At 39.8% G+C, this 24,015-nt stretch overlaps 1 protein-coding gene across 1 annotated transcript; it reads left to right on the top strand.

Annotated features, from left to right (window-relative positions):
* The first annotated feature begins 384 nt into the window (after positions 1–384).
* LOC113667164 (ral GTPase-activating protein subunit alpha-2) lies at positions 385–23,461 on the top strand. Its single transcript, XM_027182953.2, has 41 exons — positions 385–612; positions 719–829; positions 1,054–1,103; positions 1,348–1,405; positions 2,090–2,133; positions 3,849–4,107; positions 4,570–4,691; positions 4,823–4,961; positions 5,226–5,548; positions 5,853–5,924; positions 6,598–6,858; positions 7,021–7,094; positions 7,228–7,339; positions 7,894–8,016; positions 8,792–9,224; positions 9,636–10,211; positions 10,689–10,975; positions 11,169–11,267; positions 11,999–12,160; positions 12,749–12,874; positions 13,023–13,157; positions 13,464–13,522; positions 13,639–13,747; positions 14,228–14,338; positions 14,745–14,813; positions 14,942–15,058; positions 15,329–15,521; positions 15,917–15,984; positions 16,524–16,673; positions 17,016–17,069; positions 17,152–17,296; positions 17,379–17,512; positions 17,834–18,015; positions 18,423–18,530; positions 18,609–18,680; positions 18,973–19,096; positions 19,701–19,859; positions 20,305–20,463; positions 20,835–20,962; positions 21,308–21,582; positions 22,229–23,461. The coding sequence occupies exons 1-41, from the start codon at positions 504–506 to the stop codon at positions 22,408–22,410; spliced, it is 6,273 nt and encodes a 2,090-aa protein (XP_027038754.2). The 5' UTR covers positions 385–503; the 3' UTR covers positions 22,411–23,461.
* The last annotated feature ends 554 nt before the right edge of the window (positions 23,462–24,015 follow it).

The following is a 24,015-nucleotide window of genomic DNA, read 5'->3' as shown; positions in this document are numbered from 1 at the left end:
CGATGTCGGGACTCCTTCGGGATAGTTTCGGGACCTTGTCGTCAGTTTCGGCAGGTTTGGTGATCTCAAAGCTTGTAACTTTTTCACGCTATTGACATGATTTCTTATTTTTTTAACACTTCGTCTAGAAGTCGTCCGAAAAAAATACATTACAGAGTTATCTATCAATGAAAATCTTGCTTGTTGCTCTGTTGGAATATATGCATATTCGTCTTTATTTTCTCATCCTGTGTATACAGCATTTGTCTTTAGATTATCAAGTTATCTTTTTTCATCCCCCCCAAAAATTTTTTTTTGTCCAATTTTTTGTTCGGATTTCGAATCAACAGGATACACCCGCCCGCGCCCCATCCCGGTAAGTAAATATTTTGACAATGTAACACATGCGCAGATCTGTAACCATCTGGAAGTGGAAATGAACATGGCTGCCGCGTCATGAATGAACTTCGAGAGGTTACTGGTGATACTTTCTCCAATTTCATCTCGATGTGTGGGACACAAATATGTTCCATAAAGGGAGAGCCCATCCGGATATCAAGAAAACTACGCAAAGATTTATAGATCCCAAAAAGGAAAGCCAAAGTCGGCTACGGGCTTTACGAACTCTGTTAGGTGCGAGCGATCTTTCATCTTGCAAACTGGTGAAAATTTCTAATACTGCTTTAGATCTGCATGCATAGCGTCATTCAATTAATTTGCGTTTGCAATTTTCCCTCAGATTACTTTGATCCGTCTGACTCGAGGATATTTTTCAAAAGCCATTACTCGGAAATATTCTACGTATTTCACGATGTATTTTCCATGGTTGAGACGAACCTCAAGACTAAAGGTCAGTATTTTTGAAAGAAATTTCACCAGACTTGTCCTTTTGCATAGATATTGGACACAATATTACAGCGGTGTGCTTGAGAGTCCTGCAATTGGTCAAGATGAATGTTTTGGTTATTAGAGCTCGTAGGTAGAGTCGAGTTGCAAACGACTAATTAGACTGTCAGTTTTGTGACCGTGTAAATGTAGAGCGCAACCTTCTCATTTTTCTGTTTATTTTTTTAGGCCACAAATCGCAAGCGGGAGACCTCGATTCGGTTCTCTTCATTTTAGAGGTACGGCGGAGGGATTCTAAACATATTTGTCACTAGCTTATATTTGTTCATGATAACGTTTATGTATTTATGAATCACAGCAATGTAATTCTAGCGATGCCGAGCGTTCAGAATGTTTCGTTAAGTTTGTGATAAACATAAGCTTGTTTATGGTTTGCCTGCAACTGATATCAAAATGCTTACAGTCAAGTTCGTTTTCATGTTGCATTTGAAGTAATGGCTTATTTTTATTATTATTGAACAGAGAATATTGCGCTATCTTCCCGAGTTAATCCAAAAGCGATGGCAGTTCAACAGTATTGGTAAATATGCTGATTTGTTTGACGTTGATACAAAATTAAACTTTGAAATCCATAACATTATATTTTCAGTAGGTCTCTAAACGCCAAATAAAAAATTCAAGCAGCCATATGTCCATTTAGTCCGAAATTCCGCAGTGATTTAAGTAATCCTATTATATCTTTTGTTTACATTTCCTCTAATTAGTATAGCTCTAATTTACTATTGACAGCTTTCCTCCTACCCAAGGAGAGGTGATAATTAGGTTCTTTTTTTTTTTTTGGAAAAAAATTTAAATTCATATCCTGTCTAAAAATCTCTAGCTTTACCATGGTGAGACTTAAACAAAGAGAATTTCACTGTCTTCTTCCATTTTAGGCCATGGAAACTAGATAAGCCAACAATTTTCATTGTGGAAAATCTCTATTGATCAGCTAAATGTACTTTGCTGGTGTTTATTACTTGTATTAAAGCTTGACTCACTCAGAATCCTGTCAAGCTGTTTGATAAACACCTCAAATTGATTTGGAGAAGCCTACATTTTTAGCAGCAGTGATGTTAAAAGTGGACCGAGACTCCATATATCATTTACATGTTTGTTAATGTTGATAATCTAACATAGCTGCTTTGGAAAGACAGGAAGAACCTATGTTCTTGCCTTGTATGAATTATGATAATTCATTTTCTGGCCTTTAATTTCCACACAGCACGTGTAATGCGAAAGCTTCTTCATCGTGGAAATGTCCTAAAGGTGAGATGTTACTCACATCTTTTAAATATATTGCTCTTATTGGAAGGGGAAGTCATTAGTTTAACTTTCAATAAAACGTAGGCTGTTACAAGGTTTCTGGGTCTGTGGCATTCTTTATCTCAAAATGATATTTGAGAATTTTATTTCCATATTAGCATCCTCACCCTGGCCTTTTACTCCTTGATCCTTCCTCCTCCCTTCCTTCCCCCCTTCCTCCCCCCTTCCTCCCCTTCCTCTCTCGTTCCTCTCCCCTTCCTCCCCCCTTCCTCCCCCCTTCCTCCCCCCTTCCTCTCTCCTTCCTCTCTCCTTCCTCCCCTTCCTCTCTTCTTCCTCCCCTTCCTCTCTCCTTCCGCCCCTTTTCATCTCTTCTTCCTCCCCCCTTCATCTCTTCCTCCCCTTGATCTCTCCTTCTTCCTCCCCCTTCCTCTGTCCTTCCTCCCCCCTTCCTCTGTCCTTCCTCCCCCCCTTCCTCTGTCCTTCCTCCCCCCTTCCTCTGTCCTTCCTTCCCCCTTCCTTTCCTTCCTCCCCTTCCTCTCTCCTTCCTCCCCTTCCTCCCCCCTTCCTCCCCCTTTCATATCTTCTTCCTCCCCCCTTCATCTCTTCTTCCTCCCCTTCCTCTCTCCTTCTTCCTCCCCCTTCCTCTCTCCTTCCTCCCCCCTTCCTCCCCCTTTCCTCCCCCTTTCCTCCCCCTTCCTGCAAGAATGTTATGCTGTTGTCATCTGTATTTTGAAGTACTTAAGGTGAAAATCACATCAGAATAACCCTTGCCAGAACCAGTCTGTCACACTAAGCTGTATTGCATTATGAGAACAGAAATATAATGACTTTTAGAGGGTTTTGTGGTTGCTGTGATGGTCTAACCATTAGGTCAAGAGGTCTGGGTCAAGAGGTCTGGGTTCAAGACCTAGCCAGATCATTACAGGGCGTGAAATTGCGCCTAATACAGGTGCCAATGCGACTAAATTTTTCACTTTGGTGACCAAATCCTGAAAGTTAGTCGCCAAATTGGCTACTACAATGTTTCGTCATAACCTTACCAAGAGATATAGTGAATTAAATAAATTTGCAAAGATAAATCCGCGGCAAACTTCCTCATTTAGTTTGTTTCCAAAACGTAGCACATGCATCTCGATCGATAACTAGACACCATCTTGGATTTAGATGAGCCTGAACATTGTATATCATACATCCTAGCGTCCACTTTGTAGCACGTTAAAGATCTTTTCCCTAACTTAATTTTGGAGGGTCTATCTAGAACGCTGACAGCGTAAAGAAAGATTTTGTTTGTCTTTGAAAATGGCAACCAACTTTTTTTGAATTGGCTACCACTTTGAAGAATTTAGGAGCCAAGTGGCTATCAGAAAAAAAAGTTAATTTCACGCCCTGCATTATCTTGTATTCTCGAGTAAGACACTTTACTCTGATGGCACCTCTTTCTACTGAAGAGTGTAAATGGGTGGTGGCAAGTTGTCAGGGAAGCCTGATGAAACGCAGGGAGGTAACCTTGCAATGTACTTTTATCCCATCAATGGGGGAGTAGTAAAGGTCCAAATCGCTTTATGCTATAGAAACAGATATATATATATATATATATATATATATATATATATATATATATATATATATATATATATATAAGTTCAGGTTGGATGGCTTTCTTAACTCAAGGACAGGCTTACCCTTTTAAAGCACTTCTCTCCTATTTGTCTCAACAGCTACGGCGGGAGGGTGTTCGTCTGTTCATGCTGTGGTTCCAAGCATTACAGGACAACTCAGATGAATTGTGTCAGCTTATCTATGCATGTTTGATTCCTGGTTTTCCAAATCCTGTCGATAGTCTTGACTGGAGCAAGAACAAGCTATCCAAAGCTTGTGCTGAGGAAATATATCTGTCAATTGGTGACATGGCATCCAGGGATCTGCTTTCTTCAACTAGCAACATGCATTTGTTATCTGCTGATGGAGAGAGTGAAGGTCAGTTAAAGAAATGTATTATTGACTTACAGAATATATTCAAAGACTTATACACTTTTGTAAGGAAGACATTGTTAATAATGGTCATTTAATGCTTTTTTATAAGCCATACTCCTGTAGAGTTCTTTAAAACCCCCAATTTCGAAGTCCTTGCCTAAGGTTTGGTTGGGTAAAATTGATGTCTTAGACCTGCAGATGTTATGAATGATTTAATTATTGCTGATTCCCTCATTAATAGCAAGCATTCTCTAGTATCCTTTACACATTGCTGCACAGACCATAAATAAATATTTTTGCAGTAAGCATATGGTGGAATTCCTATTTATGGAAGGTACAACATTTGTAGAAATCAGCAACCGTTGATTTATATGTATATATAATAGGATGACAGTGTAAGTTCACAGAAACCCAACCCATAACTCTCTTCATCTCTTTCATCTCTTTCATCTCTTTCATTTTAAGACTGGTGCTTCTCAGATGAGGTAGGACCAGTCCTTCCAGCAAATCCGAGTGAAAGGATACTTCCACCAGAGACACTGACAAAGTTCTTCCTGGACAGAGTGTTGGACTGTATGAGTACACAGGTACATTTTGAGGACTTCATTAGTACTGCATTGGGCATTACTGCGGCAGTTGATCTCAGACATAAATGTGTCAACTAATCCTAGATTGTTCATGTGTGTTTGTATTAACTTCATTATTTTTTTATATTTAGCTTGTCCAGATTGAGTGGACCGACAGGAGAAGCAGGGAGCATGCATTCTATTTCTTGTTTGAAAACTTCAAAAGATTCTATCTGCCACACATCTTTCAGGACTGGAATCCTTCAAGATTGCTCTACCAATCCAACCCTGGTTAGGAGATAGTACATTCACCTTAGTGCTTCTCATTTTGTTATGAAAGAGTGCTTTCTACAATTACCAGCCAATCAGTTGATTGATTGATTGAATAAATAATTGGATGATTATTACTAGATTGACAGCTCACCAGTCAGCTGACTGATTGTTCAACTGCTTTACAGAAGAAGCCAAAACTGAGATCCAACTTTGCTACACTCTACCTCTATCCTCATTCCATGGCATTCATGTCTAACTTTTATTTTTTTGTCTTCTGTTTAGCTGCACAAGTTCCTTGCAGTAGACCTAAGAAGAGTGAGTCTAAAATGTCGATGACCAGTGCAAGGGACTCAGTTTTACGATGGTTTGTGGCCTTCACAGTCAGATTTAAGAGAAGTAACAGCACCTCAGAATCATTGTTAGCTGTCAATCAATCAGAAGTGTCATCAACATCAACAGAGAGTATTGAGCCAGGCTCCCCTGATTCAGTCAAATTCAGTCTAGCACGTAACAGAGAATACTTACAGGATGCTAGTGAAGTGATAAGAAAGGTTTTGTACTCCACCAAGGCAAACATCAGGCTTCTTCATGAGGTCTTGCGTCAGGTACATTAAATAACTCAATCACTAACAAAACCAGTTATAACTGTAGGTGTGTAACACATACATTGTAATCCTTTGAGTGTGACAGGCATCTAATTTCTCCTTACAAGATCTCCGCTGAATCATATATCAAGGTCAGGAGAATTGAGGAAATGATCACAAACTGAAGAGGACCTTGATTGTTAAACAGTTTCTCCAAATCAGCTGCTCAAGAGATGTGTAGAGAACATTATGGAGAATATGCACACTGATGTTTGAGTGTAGAGGGTTAAACAATCTACTTGATTTTTGTTCATTATTTCTTTAGGCATTTCGTCTCCCAGCCAAACATTTAAGCACCATCAGGCAGGTCCTGCTGGTGTATCATGAGTGGCTTAAGGTAAGTTGATTAATCATTTGACCCCTAAAGGTGACCAGCATCTAATTTCTTCTAACATTATCACCCCTGAATCAAACATTAAGGTTGCGAGAATGTCACCAATTAAAGAAGCTCTAGATTGTTGAAAAAATTCTCCTTGTCAGCAGCATAGTAAACATATAGAAAATGGTATGGAGAATACATATGCTGATGTTAGGGTGTAAAGGGTTAATATTCCACTATTTTTTAAATACTGGTAGTTTGCTTTGAATTTAGGTATCCTTTCTTTTCCCTCTTTCCTCTATGTCCAGACAAATGTTTCCTTAGTGGCATACACTGTATGTTAAATGCTGAGGAAATGTTTCACCTTGATTAAAGCTTAACAATTATGTCTGGCATGTAACTCATGACACCCACTCTGCCAGATTTAGGTTTCTGGTACCCATCACAGGTTATTCTTTAGAGCTACATGAAGTTTTCCTGACAGTGATATGATTCATTTGCTGATACACCATTTTACAAAATGCTTGGACTAAGCTAAGAGAAGCACTGTGAGAGAGTGTCATGCCTCACCCAAGAACACAACAAATTTACCCAGGCTCTTGAAAGCTCAGACTTTTTGGTCCATACACCCTTGTGATTATGCCTTTTGCATTTCATTTTTCAGCTAATACATCCATTTTTTCTGTTTTAGAGTCCTGAAAGACCTATCTTCATGCTCGAACCTGATCAGGGTGTGTTTCCTTCTCTTTCTGTTGAGGAGTCCAATTACAGTCCACAAAGTCCCATCAGAACATTTTCATATTCCTATGCTGTAGATAAAGAAAGAGAGAGAGCATTCAGACTTCCTTGTGAAGATGTAAGAGCTGGTCTTCAGGCAAATCTAAGGCTTTTTATTCTACATGCAGCTGCAGTGTTCCTTGTAGAAGATGAAAAGGAATATTTGGATAAACAGGTCAGCCAGATTCTTTTACACATCTGTGGTAATTAACTTAAACTGTTCACCAAGCAAAGATTCAAGAGCTCAGGGTTGATGGTCAGGCAAACAAATCTTTATAGGAGGGTTTGTTTTAGGGGCTTTATTATCTAACTAGATTTTTGTATATTTTGGTTCTAGGTTGATGTTTGCAAACGAGTGGTCCATCTCTATCGAAGCATTGTTCTAGAGGTTCCAATGGAATCAACCACTTGGTATAAATTTAGTAAATGATTTCTTGTACTTGATTAAGATTTATCAGCAGTTTAAGAATAAAATGTTCTGCCAAAATCACAGTCATTCCACTTCTTACCTTTTTTCTTTTCAAAATGTTTTTGTTTTCAACAGGGAACAGATGCTGGAAGCTCTACTTGAAGCTTCAAGACATCTACTGGTACCTGATAAATCCCAGAACAAAGCTAGGGAAATAGCTAGACAAACAGCTGGGAGTTTACTTCAGGTTTGTTTGCTTGTAAGAGTATGAAGACACTTGCTAACAAAAATGTTTAGGATTTTTTTTAAATTTAGTTTTTTGATGTTTATGATTCTGATGATGACGGCTGGTTCCTTGGGTTTGAGGATCAGGGGAAAGGTCATTCCTGCATTCCTGTTGACATGCCCTCTGGTGACTGTGCAAGTCAATTCTTGATCTACACACTTTGCCACACTTTAAGCATAGGAATCCTTGGGTAGAGGGGCTCAAGGAAGATGATGCCTTTCTTCTCCTCCATTTCTCCTCTGTGGCATCTCTTCTGGCACATGGCACATGGCTCTCTAGCTATCGCTGTCCTTTGTATCTCTTTCCCACTTTTTTTTAGGATTCCAGCTGCACTGAGCCACCACCTCAGCTAGTCTTTGGTGGGCTTTCATGGGGCTGCTTTGTTACATTTTCCCTGGCATAACTATACTAAGAACACAGCTTTCCACGAAATGTAATGGAATATGGATACTGATGTTAGGGTGTTAAGGGTTGAACACTAAAGTATTATTTTCCTCATTTTTCACACTCAACAGACTCTATTTGTGACATGGATTCGAGCAAATCTTAAAGTGAATGTTCCTATTTACTTATGGGATAAGTGTTTAGAAGTTATTTCATCTGCAACTCACTGGGAGGAGATAATTTCTGAATGGAGTGTAAGTATTCAAACCACAAAAATGTTTTAGTAATAATTTTGATCCTGGACCTTTTTGTTTTCATTTTGATACTATGATTGGTATACGACCACTTTGCCCCATGGTCATTTTGCCCCCAGTCACTTTGTTCCCACCAAAAGTCAGTTCACTCCATACAAAAGTTACTTTGCTCCATGCTATAAGTCAGGTGTATATATGCTTACAAGATTGTATTTGCCTTACTGATGTTATACGACCTTGACGACATGTTTATAATTATATAATTAATAGAAAACGCCAGCAGCTACAACCGAAAAACCCATTAGATCTAGACTTTGAGTTAGAGGAAAGCCACATCCCTGATGGTTTCTTCTGCTCATTCACGACAAAAATTCACCAATTTCTTACATGGAGTGAAGTAACTTTTGTGTGGAGCAAAGTGACTTCAGCTATGGAGCAAACTTGCTTTTGGTTTGAGCAAAGTGACTGGGGGCGAAATGACCATAATTCCTATGATTACTACCTTATTGTCTCTTTTTAACATTCCAACTCTGGAATTAAAGGCCAGATTTGTAATTTCATTTATGTTGCAAGTAATTAGTAGCATAAGGGCCATCTGAACAAGGTTTAATCACATTACAGTGAGCATGTCGTTTTAAATCTTCTGAAAACACTACACATTTTTCTTTAGAATGGACAATAAATATATAACGCACTGTTTAAGGATTGGTTTACTTCTTCAGAGTTCACAGTCTACTGAAAAGCATAATAACGTCTTCTCGTGGTGTTTATCTAGGTGACAATGGAAACTTTAACCAGAGTGATGGCTAGGACAGTATATGGTTTGGACATGGCAGATCTTCCTCTGGAAAGACTAACTGAGCAGAAACGTAAAAGACGACCAAACCTACAACAGGAAAGGCTTCAGTTTACCAAGTCGTCTTTCTCAAGATGGAGTCGATTGGAAAAATCCAATGGTCCTAAGCAAATTATACCCCAAGTTGATAAAACTATACATAGTGAAAAGTATGAACAATCCATGTCACCAAAGACACAAAGGCCTTTCGTATCAAGTCAAGAAGGTGGCCAAGTTTCGTCAAGCAGCTCTCCTAAACATCCAGAAGTTAAGGTGTTTCCAACAGCCAACAGTACTTTTTTTCCCTCAAGTGCAGCAGAGGATAAGGTGTCTCCCTTTAGAAAAGTTGCTTCCTCTCCCGTTTTTACTGCAGGTTAGTTTCCAGAATTATTTGTGAGTAATGCTGTCTGTAAACGTGGTGCATAATTTGGCAAATTGGTCATTAAAATAGCAAAGAATGAAAATTGATTTAGGATAGACGGAGCCATATATTCAGAAATTTCAATTTCAAGACTCCATCTTGAGTTTTTCCCCGCAAAAGTTGAATTTTAAGATGTTTTGGGCATTTTTCTGGCCATTTGTGTGTCAAAATACATGGAAACTACTCTACTTGATACATTAAGACGAGAGTGATCATCGCAATAATGAATACTACTTGAGCAGTAGTAAAAATAAAGCCTGGGAAAAGGTATATTAGCTATTACTCAGAGCTGGTGCAGGCCTGTTTCATTCGTAAACAGTCTTTAAAATAAATGTTCCTAACTTTTTTTTCTGTTTTTGGTAGGTACAGTAACAAGAAAAGACACTGAAGCTGCGGGCCAGCTTCAGCCTTCAAAAGATGCCAACAAAGAAAGCAAAGAAAGTTCTACTGAGGAACCCAAAGTGAGCTTCACCCTTGCAAGTGATACAGACAGCGTGGAAAGCCTTGACATGCCGTCTAGAGCTGATGAGGACGCTGGTGCTATGGCTAATGAAGATTCTGAAAATATGCCAGATGGAAGATTTAGACAACGTTTGAATCGTTTAAGTAGCAGTGACAGTTACTTGTCAAGCCAAGACAACATGAAATCTATGGCCTGGTACGGCAGTAGTCTCGACTTCGACGTGAGTCCATGTTCCAAGTATGCACCTGGCTCTGAATCACCAAAGATGCTGGGAAAGATCGATGAATCAAGTCTGGAGTCCAAATTAGAGGACTTGCAACTCAGTCAGCATCGACCAGTGTACAGGACATCTACTCCTTCCCGCGATGCAAGACTGGGTGAAGGTGAGGAAGGTGTCCTGCAGCCTCTGACCACAGTGAAAGAGGAGTTCAACCATGATACCGGGGGCAGGTCCTCTGCAGAATCATCTGGAAGAGGTTTGTATCTTAAATCAATCTTCTTTTAATCCTTAAACTCGCGGAGGTGATAAAAATGTAACTTCTCCCTGTAATATCCATACATTACACAGCAAACAGGTAATGAGAATACTCAAACTTATCAGGTAGAAGTTGTTATCTTGATCTAACACAAATTCATCATAACTAATATACAAGGAAGTGTGTAGCATATAGAGAGAAGAATTAACAATCAGATCTTGGAATATGAGGGGTTACATTTTTTTTTCTAGGAGATTTATGCACCTGAAACGATATAATTGCAGTCAATGTCAATTCATTTCACCGATCGCGTCTTGAAATTCTAAAGAGTAACTCTGCGGAAAGTTCGAATTTTTAACGCTGTCCTTTTCAAAAGCACACGGAAAACCATAACGCGTGCTTCACTGAAAGCAGCTTTTCAGACTGCATGAAAACATGAATATTTTAGCTAATTTTCGCCTCTATCGGTGTTTTTAGCAACTCCTGACATCCTCGCACCAGGCTCTCGTAGCCCCTCCCCTGAGCCCCACCTGGAAGAGACCCATGAAGGGCTTCTTGATGACGACTTCGTTGGAGACGACTCTCACGAGGAAGACACCAGTGTGGTGGCGGGAGGGTACAGAGAAGGTTGGGGTCCTGTGGCAGCAGTTGTCCTGTGGCGCAGAATGCTGGGAATTCTGGGCAATGTGAACAAAATAAAAGACCCTGCAATCCACGCTAAAGTGTTCGAATGTCTTACAGCTATCTGGAATATGTTGGCAAAGGTAAATCAAGCTTTCACCTCCCTTTAATACGACATTGAAGTTATGATAGACCCGCGTTTTTGACCCTGCACATAAAAAGTGTCAAAAGGCTTCTTTTTTTTTTAAAGCGAATCCATATCTTTCTAAACTTAACTTGTTTCGCTAGCATCAGACAAATTAAATTGTTGCGTCAATTCGCTTGTATTTGCTGTAGATCCGATTGAATCAGGGCATTTCACTGGATAACAAGTCAACTCCACCCATTCCTGTGTTGCTTCCACCTTTACAGCACATGGCTACGTGGGTTTTTGAGGTCTGTATATTACATGTATTTTGTATTTCAATTTATTAAGTAGCAGAGCGGCAGGTTGTTCAGGTTGTTTTTTTTTTTTTACGTTGTTTGGTTCCTTGTTTTTTCAAGTCCCTCATACGATTTGTAGATTACCAGAAATATAAACATGTAACGAAAGTGGTAAGAGGTTCATTTGGGTTGATTTTTTTTTTTTTTAGATCATGGGCATTTTTTACTGTATGTATGGCTGTAAAAACACAATAAAAAGTGCGCACGTTTATTTTGGTGAATGAACCGAGACAGAGGCTTACAAAAGCTGACGTTTTGATCGCTAGCAACCGTCGTAAAAAGATTGATTACTAACACAGACTAATCCTTTGGCCCTAAGAGTGACAAGCATCTTATTTCTGCTCACGGTATCACTCCTCAATCACGAGAATAAAGGAAATTATTACTACCTAAAGAAGCTCTTGATTGTTAAATTCTCCTTGTCAGCACTTTAGGAAACGTATGAAGAACAGCTATAGGAATATGTATACTGATGTTCGGGTGTTAAGGATTAAGGGCCAACTCTCGAAATGTCAGCTGACAACGTTCTATGCGGTTAATTCGGTGAATGGTATCTCGATCAACTTTAGTTTGTTTGATTACTAGGGAAAATATACAATTTTTGTAACAGAACTCTCCTATGTAACCCTTTGCAAATGTGTCTTGTTATCAACTTATTCGCTTTTTGTTTTTCTGTTTTTCAGGCTGCTTCACTGTCCATTAACAATGAATTTAAAAGCGGTCGTCTTCTCGCCTACAAACTGATGTGCGCCATGACTGTCAGCCGTCAAGATATGCCGCTGTCACAAGAATACTTAACGCACTTTTACCGACTAATGCACATTGGACTCACGGGAACTGATCAGGTGAGGTTTCACAAGAAGTAAGGTGGATTCAAAAATTCTCGCGAGCGTCAAATAAGGGCAAATCTTAGTCCTCTGTGAGGATTTAAACTCCAGTTAGGCACCGTTTCATGGTTAGATTCACCAACAACTGGTGCCTATGCCGACTCATCTCTAAATTTGGCCATAGAGAGCAATTTTCATCAGGGAATTACGTTGGGATTGCTTTAATACAGTTTGTGATTGGTCGAGTATTTTCGCGTTACCGTGTCAACCGATCAAATGTAAAACTGAAGCGACTGAGTCACCCGCGTTTTCCCGCGACTTAGGCAGTTTGCTCGCTTTTACTTGAGCTCTCATTGGTTCCTTGTGATATTTTCCTTTGTTTTGATTGGCGTTTGGGATTTCTTTGGTTTTGTTTCTACCACATTCAATCGGAAATCGCACTAGTAGGGTGGAATGACTGGCGTCCTGCAAGAATGAGCAATTTCTAAAGCGTCCTTTTGTAATTAAAAACAAAATAGAAAGAGGGAAAGTTTTGAGCGCAGTCCATTCGAACAGGAAGAGATGCTAAGTACCTGTACAACTTATGCTTTTCCTTGTGATTTTCAGAATGTCACCAGCGCCATTATCAGCAGCTGTGCAAATTTCTTCTCTGTGATGTTACCAAGCTCCAGTCTTTTGATTCTTGACTTCATTCAGGCAACTAATGGAGTTGTTAATAGTCAGAACATGGAGGTAAATATAACAATTCATCTTAAATCAGGCTCAGAAAATGATCATCGTCAAGATTTCCACTAGTGCTGTGATTTGATCTTGAAGAGCAGACTAGCAATGCAGTGTTCATGTGTGTCAATAGTAATCTCATTTGTGTTTTTCTCAACAGTTACCAAGAGAAGAAGCGGTTACTCTAATTGGATCGTTGTTGTGTTTTCCAAACAATGTCGCTAATATGCCCCTACATCAGCCAGGACATCAAACGAATGAATATCAGCCAAAAAGTACATGTAAAGACGTCAAGGTCTGAACACCCTGAAAAGTTTACTTCTATCGTAACTGCAATAGAACTTAACCATTTGACCCCTGAGAGTGACCAGCATCTAATTTCTCCTTACGATATCACCACTGAATCACACATTCAGGTCACTAGAATAAAGGAAATGATCACCAACTCAAGAAGCTCTCGATTGTCAAACAAATTCTCCTTGTCAGCACCTTAGAAAATGTTAAGAGAACAGTATGGAGAATATGCATGCCGATGTTGAGGTAGAGAGGGTTTAAGGTTGAAGTAGAAGTAAAACTGTAATTTTATTTCCTTTCGTTTCAGGATAAACTTATCAGCTCGTTGTTACGAGCGTCAAAGTTAGATCCGTCTTGTTCTGCAAGGTAAAGTAAGCAATTAATTATACGTCTGTCTCAGTAACAAAGTTGGTTAAATCACTGTTGTCTCTATCCCACTGACGCTGCGAGCTTTTGATGTTAATATTTTAATTTTTTTTCAGATGTATCGCGCTTAATGCCCTTGGTGTCTTCATAGCTGAGGAGCTTATTCATTGCCAAGGACATCCTAAAGTTCATGAATGCCTTTGTGTGCTTTTAGCTTCTATAACTGTGAGTATAGATTAGTCTTTTTTGTATAATATGTACGTGTTTTCACGTGTAGCGTGTTAGAAAGCATCCATCTGTGGCTTACAGAGTTTATTTAGACGATTACGGCAAGAAAATCCCGCAAAAAGAAAAGACTATGGGTCAGTTCCTATGGGCCGTTGTTAAACTGCAAGTTTTCGCGGTCTACTTAAATTTTCTTGAAGCCCTCAACTATATTGCCAGGCAACTTGTAAAATTTACCTGCTGTAAATTTGTGGACTTCCTATAGCTTCACCTGCCTTTACTCATTTTAGCTGCTGTTTTCCGTCTGCCTCAATCGAAAGTAAAGACGCAACATTTACTTCGATTGTCTCTCCGCTGAGCACTTGCGTGATGATCTACCTTACTTTGGTTACATATTTACTGCTGGTGGATATGTAGAACTATAGATTTTTTTTCAAAGTCGTATTATCTAACACAGAGGCTTCTTCTTGCTTTTTGTAGTTTCACAACAGATCCGTTTGTCACGTGGCTTGCGGTGTGATTCATCTGCTATCTGAGTATTACAAGGAGCTTGTCGCGTTTGAAAAAGATCTTCCGCTCAAGATTGTCGAGGTTTGTCTCTTGAAGTAACCAACGCTTCATGTCATTGAAACTTTTTTGGAGAATTTGCGTTCAATAATTATCTCATTGACGTCAAGTGTGACTAGCATCTAATTTCTCCTTACATTATCACCGCTGAATCAAACATGAAGGTCAGAAGAATAAAGGAAATGATCACCAACTAAAGAAGCTCTTGATTTTTAAACAAATTCTCCTTGTCGGCACCTTAGAAAATGTATAGAGAACAGTATGGAGAATATGCATACTGATATTAGCGGGTTAACAGCGCTTCTGTTCCAAGGCTTTCTCAAATGGTTCACTGTTTAAAATTCTGACCTGCTGGTTTTATTTTGATGTTTTCATTTTATTTGCGGTGGTTTATTTCTTGGTATCTCTTAAATGTATGCTAACCCTGCAGGTTCTGTGTCACGCCATTGTAAATCTTCTCCCTGGGGGAGAGTCGGCACAAATTCAGGAACAACATAAGGTAAGAACAAATATCTGCAACATTACTACACCAAGTTTGAGGTAAATATGAGCCCTCTTACTCGTATACTGACCTTATCTATTGGTGGCATTGACATCTATGACATGGTTTGTTTTTGTATCTTGTAGGTTTTGGCGTCAGTTCTTATGTGCCTGTTGGATTGGCTCATGGTGATACCAGTCTCAAAGCTGTTGTCTAAAACAAATGAGGATGACAATGTCACTTTACTTGCAAGAGTATTCCAGGTATGAAGTTTTATCTCTACTCATGTAATCTTTTCCTACCAGATGCACAATTGTTCACCTTATCAGAAAGAATACTGTGTCCTCCTTTATGCTAGCAGCGCAGAACAGCAACATCTTTCCTTTCTTTAAGGAGAGAAGTAGCTGATTTGCGCGTTTCGTTTTGCGAGTGTTTGCTTTAATTTGCTGATTTTTCCCTCAACGTTGGTTTTGAAGTTGACGCGGTCATTTTGCCACTAAATTGAAAAGCTTTCTTATGTGGTTTACTTGTAGGTGTTAAAGATGGCCGCAGCGAACAAGGGACCAAAGAAACGAACCAAGCAACTAAACATATCTACCATCATCAGTGGCGACGGCAGACCGATCAGATTAGCCCGTATACAGGAGGAGAACAGATCATCCAGCGCTGGGCCGAGCAGCCCTGTGGATAGTCTGACAGACATCGGTGGTGACGTACAGGAAGATGGTTGGTCGCTTAAAAATGGTTTATTCTCTACGTTAAATTATCAAGACCAGCAGCTTTCAATCGAATGTCGAAAGTCTTGCGGGATTGCATCGGTTTCGATTTTCTATACCCATTGTTTGTCTAGAAAACCCCAACCACCTTCTCAGTTAATGGGGTGCAGAACACCAGTCGCAACTTGCAACTGGACCATTTCGCTCGTCAGGCCAGTAACGAGCGTGCACTTTGAGCTCCCGTTGGCTCTTTATGATTTTACTGCTGGTTGGTCGTTTTGAACACTAAGGTTTTATTTTCGCGGTATTTCATTAAAAAGGACTCTATGCCTCCCCTCCCCTCTTCCAGCCCTTCTTTCCTACTTTTCCTTTTCCAATTATTTCACAGCTGTTGTTATTTTTTAGATCCCGGCGGTCAAGATATGTTTGACTTTCCTCCCAAGTCGGATTCTGTGGAGCTTACAGCTAAAGCAGTAAGTAACATTCGTATTTGTGAACTGTGGCGCGGTATTTTAAAGTGGTCTGTGTTCTGCTCTTCTTTATCGCAAGAAAGTGTGGGCTGCAAGTGTAGAGCGACTGATTGTCGACAGGAGGAAAGTCATTTACATGATTTATATGATTTATATAGGATCAGCAACATGGAAAGTTTACTCTCGGTCGTTTAAGTACGAAAATAGGTGCTACCACTGACACAGCGTTCGTTTTTGACGATAAATTTTCGTTTTAAATTCTAAGTCTTTAAAAAAGAGTTAGTGCACATGCTCTTCCCTAACTCATGCCGTTTGCTCAGTTTTTGGTGCTTTTATGTCATGGCACCCAACCCTTTACACTCTAACATCAGTATCCACATTCTCGTTACTCGCCTCTTTACATTTCCTTTGGCACTGATAAGGAGAATTCGTATAACAATCAAGAGCTTCTTTAGTTGGTGATCATTTTCATTATTTTGTGATTCAGGGGTGATACTGTAATGAGAAATTAGATGCTAGTCAGTCTTTTTGCGTTTATCAAGGTGTTGATGCATATAGTAAACCATATAGGACATTATCCACTCGGTGCCGGCCCATCTAGAGTGGACAGTTTAATCAGCGAACACGAAGATAATCCTAATGTAGACACCGATGAGCTGTCAGCCAGTATATTCAACGCTCCTAATGTACAGGTTAGCTTTTTGTAAGCTTTTTACCAGCATCTATATCAAAATTTTCATCGTTATGCTTATTTTGTTCGTCAGTGTTTTTCACCCTCTGGTTGTTTTATTTTCCATGTCTAAAAAAACGGACATTTTTACCCACCTCAACATTTTCCAACAGGTTTTTGTTTTAATTTTCAACTAATACCATACATATAAGGGTTGTGAGCAGCAGCGTTAGATTACCTCGCTCAAGATTTTGGTGCTTGATCGAGTTGATAGCACGCTGAAGATTAGTTCATTTGCGCTTTCGGAAAGGAAACTTTTCCTCTACCTGTAAATGTAATATATATTTTTCTTCGTTTGTTTCAGTTTTTCGTGCTCAATGACAGCGTTTTGATATCTTTGGTGGAGCTTCCTCTTGAGGTAGGATTTAACTCCAGAAATGAGAATTTCACGCAGGAGCATTTCTAATCCTATGACGTGGCTTTTTATTTCATTTCACAAGGATTCAGTCGCTCAGGAAGTTCCCGCGAGCACCGCAGCCACTCAAGTTCGTGTTATCACGCGTGACATGACAGGGAAAAACGTTTGGGACTACACTTTGTTACACGGATCTTTACAAGGGGAAAATGAAGATTACCAGGCTAGCGGTAAGCCATTGGAATTGCCTTACAGTGTTTTATGTCCTTACCATCCCTGCCAATCAGCTCTTGGATATATTTTTTCTTTTAGTTAAAACACCCGACCTAAGTGATGATATTCCAACGCAAGAAGATGGAAGCCGGGAAGGATCCGACGTTTCATATCATCCGCTTTCTAAATTCAAGAAATGTTCGACTCCTGTTGCTGAAGATAGACTTGATGATGTAAGTGTTCATGTTCATATTTGGTTTTGGTTTACTTCGCAAAGTGATTGGTCCAGAAAACTCGCGTCACTCTTTCAACCAATTAGATGCAAAACTAAAACCAATCACGATTCGGTCACCCGCGTTTTCCCGCGCTTAAGGCAATTTGGTTGATTTTACTCTGAGTTCTCGTTGGCTCTAAAGGTATCTTCCGACTGCTGTAAATGATTTCCACGCTTTGGTGTCACTTCTCACTCGCCATTTCTCAACAGAAATTTGTACTTCCGCCTTACGTTGTGCTTTTACACTTACTCGTTAAAACGATTTGTTTCTAATTTTCAGTTGTTATGTGGTATCGGGGTGTCCAGCCGTGAGTGTTTGTTGTACCCAGACCACGCTCTAAATGAGCCCGGTCCGTGCCCGGAGAACGTATTAAGTGATATGGAGTATGACGTCATGGACTCTGTGCTTGAACAGGACGCCAGTGTGAAGAAACGAGTTGAGAACGACATGGATGATCCAAGGTTTAATTTCTTTACTTTTTTAGAGTACTTTCTCTTTTTCCAAAATTCTTTAAGTGAAGCCGTTAGTTACTGTGGTTTACCAATGAAATTCTAAAGTGAAATCTCGAAAGCAGGGAAAGTTCGTATCCAGTTGAGGCACAGGAATATTGGAAATAGAGGGGAACAAGAGAAAGGCGCGAAAAGTGTTGCTGTTTGAAATGAGCGAGAAACCAGTGTTTTGTTGGGAAATTATGTCCGTCTTAAAGACTTGAAGACCAATATTTTAGTGGGAGAATTTTCACTGATGCACTAAGCGCAAAACAGTGATTGGCGCACGATAATATTTCATTGTGAGAAGCAAGAAATAGGTGTTGATATTTCCTTGTTAACCTACGTCACGTATCTTTTGTCTCTCATCTTTCTATAAGTCTTTCGTCTCTGGCATCCAGTCCTCCTCCATATGGAATTCCCGTGTCGCCATTCCAGTTGAGCCGGTTTGTGGTCAGTCAAACCGGTATGATGACTTCCGAAAAAAGGTGAGAGAGACCTCAAGCTGCTTGAGTTCTATAGTACGAGGAGTCTCTAACTCTCCCGTGATTGATTTCGTTTCGCAGAACGAAGATTGATCTCCTGAAAAAGACTGACCGTTTCTTGCGTGAGTTGAAGAACTTGGATAACAGACGGTGGTGAGCTCAGTTTTGTAGATCTAAAACAAGCGCTGTAGATCGCAAGGCTATTAACAAGGCTTTTCAATTGCTCAAGTCGGAGAAAAATGAAAACGCAGGAAGTTAGATTGCCGGAAGGTGACAAAGGTAGAAAAAGGACAAGCGCGGGAAAAAGTTGAGTGGTAGAAGGGTGCGAAGGCATTAATTCCAGATTGCTGCTAAAGGAATTAGTTTGTCTACAAAGGAAACTAGTATTTTTTTTTTCCAAACTGGTTTCCTCATAATAAGTGTCGCTGATTTGTTTTATCGACAGTCGTGAGACGCATAAAATAGCATTGGTGTACGTGGCGCACGGTCAGGAGGATAAGACGTCTATAATGTCCAACTGTGTGGGAAGTGTGCAGTTTGAGCACTTTGTAGCCGGTCTGGCCTGGGAGGTGAGATATATTTCACAAATTTTACTCAGAAATTTGCATCACTCCAAAAAAGGAACCAATTCAAGAGAGTCAGCCAGGTATGCGTCATTCTTCAACCATTGGTATTTAGGGTCAGATGAATTATCCTCGAAAATTAAGCAGCAAACTTTTGAGCTTTACCCCAAAAAATAAAAGTTTCATCATGCTCAATTTAACGATTCAAAATATTAGCTTTTAAGAATTCCTCAACCAATCTCTCCCCCCTCCAATTCCTATCACTAACAGATAAAAGTTGCGAAGAGTAAAAGGCTTACCGAAGTTCAACACACAAAATCTTATTGGTGCAAATGTTATTAAAGTTAGGGAAAAAAAAAGAAGGCTCACTGTTGACAGTATTCAGGTTACAGAATTAACCTCATATTAAACTGTAACATCAAGGGAATTTTGAAGAAGTTTTCATCATTATGCCTACATTATTTTCGGTGCTCTGACTAAAGCATTATGCCCCGGTATATTTTATTTGACCATATTGGTGTAGCACATACAGTTAAGGCTTGTGTGACCTACCACAATGCTTGCATGATTAAACATTTCCCACAAGTGACTTTTGTTTTATATGGACTAGGTTGACTTGTCTAAGCACACGGGATTTTTGGGTGGATTGGAGAAGAATCTTTCGACTGGCACAACAGCACCGTACTACTGCAACTCAACTACCGAAGTCATGTTCCATGTGTCTACTAGAATGCCACTGGCGACTGATAACACTGGATTTAACCGAAAGGTCAGACGACAATTTTATTATCAGTATACATGAGTATATGAATATAGCTTTTCTCGGATACCAAGTTTATGGAAGTTAACAAGATTGATTGCACTTTTCTGTAATGGTAAGTTAGGCGTCCGTGCACGATGTTTATCGCGTTGAACTCACTCTTTCGCGAGAGGCAATGATTGGGTCACTTTTGTAAGTCTCTACCCAGGGTAGAAACATGTTTGAAATCAGATAATTTTATCAGTTGGAAGTTGTTATATTAGTACCTTCTCTTTACCAATTTCAAGGGAATTGTACCGCAACTAGAAAGGAGATTTGGGTATCAGATCATATTCTTTTCAGAATTTAGCAATCATCGATGGTTATTTGTGGCGAGTTTAACTAATTGCTTCAAAGTTGTTGGAAAATGTTTGGAATTTCGTTCACGTTGCCTTCGTTTTCTTGTTTGTTTTAGGTTCGCCATATTGGAAATGACGAGGTTCATATTGTTTGGTCAGAACATTACCGTGATTACAGACATGGCATCGTCAATACTGACTTTGCGCATGTCCTGATTGTCATTTATCCATTGAGGAACCATTTGTTCAGAATACAAATCATCAAGAAACCCAAGGTTAGAGAGAAAATATTTACGATGTCGGGGTTTCTGTTATCGTGATATGAATTGCAGCCGTGAGACAGGGTGTGGTTTCTTGCTTCATTTCTGTTTCCCTTCATTAACAGAATTACCGCTTTATGTCGTCTTTAGAGCCTCGATCTAACACCTAAGTTTAGACCACAAGCTGAAGGTCTCGGTTTTGACCACTATTAAGCGTCTTAAAATGTTTAGAAGTTGAATCTAAAACTAATTATAGATTAGGTTTAGATGTTTGTAGATAAGGAAATTTTCTCGTAAATAGCCCTTTAAAATCGGGAATGAGTTGATAGGATCAAGTATTCTGTGTAAAACTCGGGTTAATGTTTCCCTTGGCACTATTTTTTAAGGTACCTATGTTTGGACCGTTGTTCGACGGTGCTTTGGTGGACAGGAAAGTTTTACCAACCCTTGTGAGAGCGACCGCTATCAACGCCAGCCGAGCAACTAGAGAACTTTTGCCTGTTTATGAGAGATAGTATCCTTTTTTATCAGGAAATCGTGTCTGTTTTGTTAAAAAAATACCGACCCAAAGAGGTTCCAATTTTTCAGCGTAGCAGTCGTCAGATGGGTATGTCAGGCAAGATCAACCTTGTCACACGTCGAGTTGTGCGATGAGGCCAGACAACGACTGTGGGGAAGACTGGGCTTGAGTGTAGTCCTATTTGTTTTGGTATGCAGTGTTTGGTGGAGTGTCCTAGTGTCAAAAGAGTTCTAAATTCATGTTTCTCAGTATAAAGCTTCTCTTTTGAATCTAATTAAAGAAGTTAAAATTGTTCTTACTTTTTCCACGTCTTTCTTTTTCCTTGATTGTTGATCTCAGCTTTGAAGAGCGAGCAGCATGCATTGAGCGAATAGTTAAAAATCACAAAGAACCCACAACCTACGAGGACTTTGCATCTCTGGTGTTCTGTCCCGTCCCGAAACCCCCGGGAAGTGAGCCCCCCACTCCTACTTTATCAGCGGGTGAACGACATCTAATCTTGCGGACGGAGACGGCACCTACTACGAGCTGTTTATCCGACAGCGAGAAGACATCCTTGCGAAATCGATCCAAAAGTGTTGTGACCTCTCCAAGATTGTTCAACAACAAATTAGGTGAGTTTTTCTTTCATTTATTCAATTTTTTTTTCATTTTGTCATGCATATATTTTTGTTTTAATCGTTTTTATTTTAGAGATTTATCAGAGCGTATTTAATTTTGAATGGTCCAATATATACAGCCAGGGTGCGTGTCTGGAGTCTTCTGGGTTCAAAGCCCGGTCGAGCCATCGTTTAACGTCCCTGGGGAAGATACGTCACTCTTAAAGTGCCTCTCTCCCCTCCCCTCCGATACTGCCAGAAATCCCTGATTAAATCCTCCCTTTGCTTGGGGGGGGGGGGGAGGGAGGGGGGAAGAGATATGCGATGACCCAAAGGTATATAAGTCTCTAATTTGTTTGAAAAGGGAGGTCATAGTTCAGTTTAAGAATTCGTCATCCTCTTGAGGACAGTGTTGAAGTAGTGTAGTAAAATGTGGTGGGGAAAGTCTTTGTATTGGGAATGGGTAGGGTGACGTGGGGTGAACAATGGGTAAACTTTACATCGGGTTAGGAGAGGGGGTTGGGTAGGAGGTGGGTTGAATACGGCGATTGTGTATCAGTAGACTGATCTTAGTGTCTATGGGGTAGTTGTAACTTGGCCAGGAATATTTGATGGAATTTTGGTGTTGACAGTAGAGTTCTTTGTTTGCTTTTTTCCGCAGTCGTGGAAGAGGAATTCGCATCGTTAACTTCGTCTCTCCCAGACGGTCTTGATAACGTGACAGGTGGCCAGGCAGGTACTGACGGAACGAATCCTCGGCAAGACAGAAAGAGACTATCACTGCGATGGAGAAATAAGCTGGCAAGTCAAAGTGCCACTGGAAACGCAGCTGATAGCGAGTAAACTTGGTCAAAGAAAACCTATTTTATTGGACTGTAATTTTGTGATTTAATTCTGGGAAAGTTAATTAAGAAATTTAAGATAAGTTTCATGAGGTTTCTGTGTTGGTACTCACTCAAAAATGGCCACTATTCATCCGCCGTCAGTTAAATTGGGTGTTAGAAACTAGACCGAAGAACATTAATTTTGAACTGTTCCAAGCAGCCTGTTTGTGGGGACAAGTGAGAATCTGGGGCGAACGAAAGAAATATCGAATAGGAACTTCTTCCCAGACCACTGACGATTTTCGCTCGCTCGCTTTTCGTTCGTCTCTCCTGACCGAGACCCTGGAATTGGTTAAATGTTGTTGAGATATGGAGATAAAAAGAAATCACATTAGGCCACGAAAAAGGCAAGAACGACTCACAGACTTGTGTACATGAGATCATGCACTATATTCGCATGTAGGTGTCCCTTTTTTTCATTGTAACTGAACCCTATCTAAGAGACAGAATCCCAAGTGCAATTCCAAATTTTTCATGTTTCTCCCTCGTACAAATTATACCGAAGGGTACTTTCAATATGGTTAGTCATTGCATAATAATGAATTTGAATGTGTGATTGCCTGCACCGCAAAACACTCAAGTTTCAATTAAGCCAGCACAGCGTCAGTATCTTAGCAACTGCTCACCTACCCCTCCCCTAACCCAACACTTACCAAAAATTTGAATCAGTTGACTGTTGTTGTAATAGGGGAGGGGTTCGTGCGTAGTCGCTCAGATGCTGACATTGATCCCGTTTTTCTCGTAATTTTCTTAGCAATCATTATTTGGCAATTTTTTGGAATAATATGTGTAAGATTATTTTTTAAACTTTCGTGTATTAAGAGAAACCTGGAGACTGCTTTGTAATAATTAAGGTTACCATATAGTGTCTATATTTTATAACAGAGAATTGTACATACAAAATGATTCATTGAAAACATTCTCAAGTTTCTCAGTAAATTATTGGACGAATAACGCCTGCTCCTAATGTAGCTGGAATGGTTAAAAATTCATTAAAAAAGTGTTACGCACTTGCGTATGTTTTTGTTGCTTTTTCCATTTTCAGTGAAATATTTCACGTCCTCGAGAGCTTTGTGAGCGGGTTAAAACTCGCGCCCACTTTCTCAGACAATCAGAAATAAACAGCAAACCAAGGCGCGATTGGCAAACTTGCGATTTCTCGCACTGGACAATTGCGCTCAATCAATGAGCAGTTGACTTTGTTCCGAGCAACACTCTCTTACCTCGAGTTAACACTTTCCTGAGAGCATGTCACCACACGAGACTGACCTGCGATGATGTCAGTATCAGACGCTAATAATCAATCGCACAGTTGATCAAGAATGAAAGCTTGCAAATGACAAAAGGCTTACAGTTAATTAAGAGGCGCTTTAGACTTAATGTGACTTCTTGGATAGTTTTCCATATCATTTGATTTTTTTTCAGTTGTAAATTATGCCAATTGATATCTCAATTCCACTACCTTCAAAAATCAATTCTTTTAAAATTCTTACCGCCGAAGAAGGCCGTGCGTTAACACAATGGAGAAAATGCAAATCCTTCTTGTAATTACCCTGAAGCAATA

The sequence above is a fragment of the Pocillopora damicornis genome, chromosome 7, assembly GCF_964200805.1.
Source record: "Pocillopora damicornis chromosome 7, jaPocDami1.2, whole genome shotgun sequence".
Lineage (NCBI taxonomy): Eukaryota > Metazoa > Cnidaria > Anthozoa > Scleractinia > Pocilloporidae > Pocillopora > Pocillopora damicornis.
The sequence above is the reverse complement of the archived record's forward strand: the minus strand, read 5'-3'. Positions and strand labels throughout refer to the sequence as shown.

What these genes read in the sequence shown, in the direction of transcription:
- LOC113667164 (XM_027182953.2), top strand. Translation starts at nt 504, where the DNA reads ATGTTCCATAAAGGGAGAGCCCATCCGGATATCAAGAAAACTACGCAA. An exon ending in AGGAATATTTGGATAAACAG is followed by an intron (nt 6,859 to 7,020) that starts GTCAGCCAGATT and finishes TTTTGGTTCTAG; the next exon opens with GTTGATGTTTGCAAACGAGT. An exon ending in AGATAATTTCTGAATGGAGT is followed by an intron (nt 8,017 to 8,791) that starts GTAAGTATTCAA and finishes GTGTTTATCTAG; the next exon opens with GTGACAATGGAAACTTTAAC.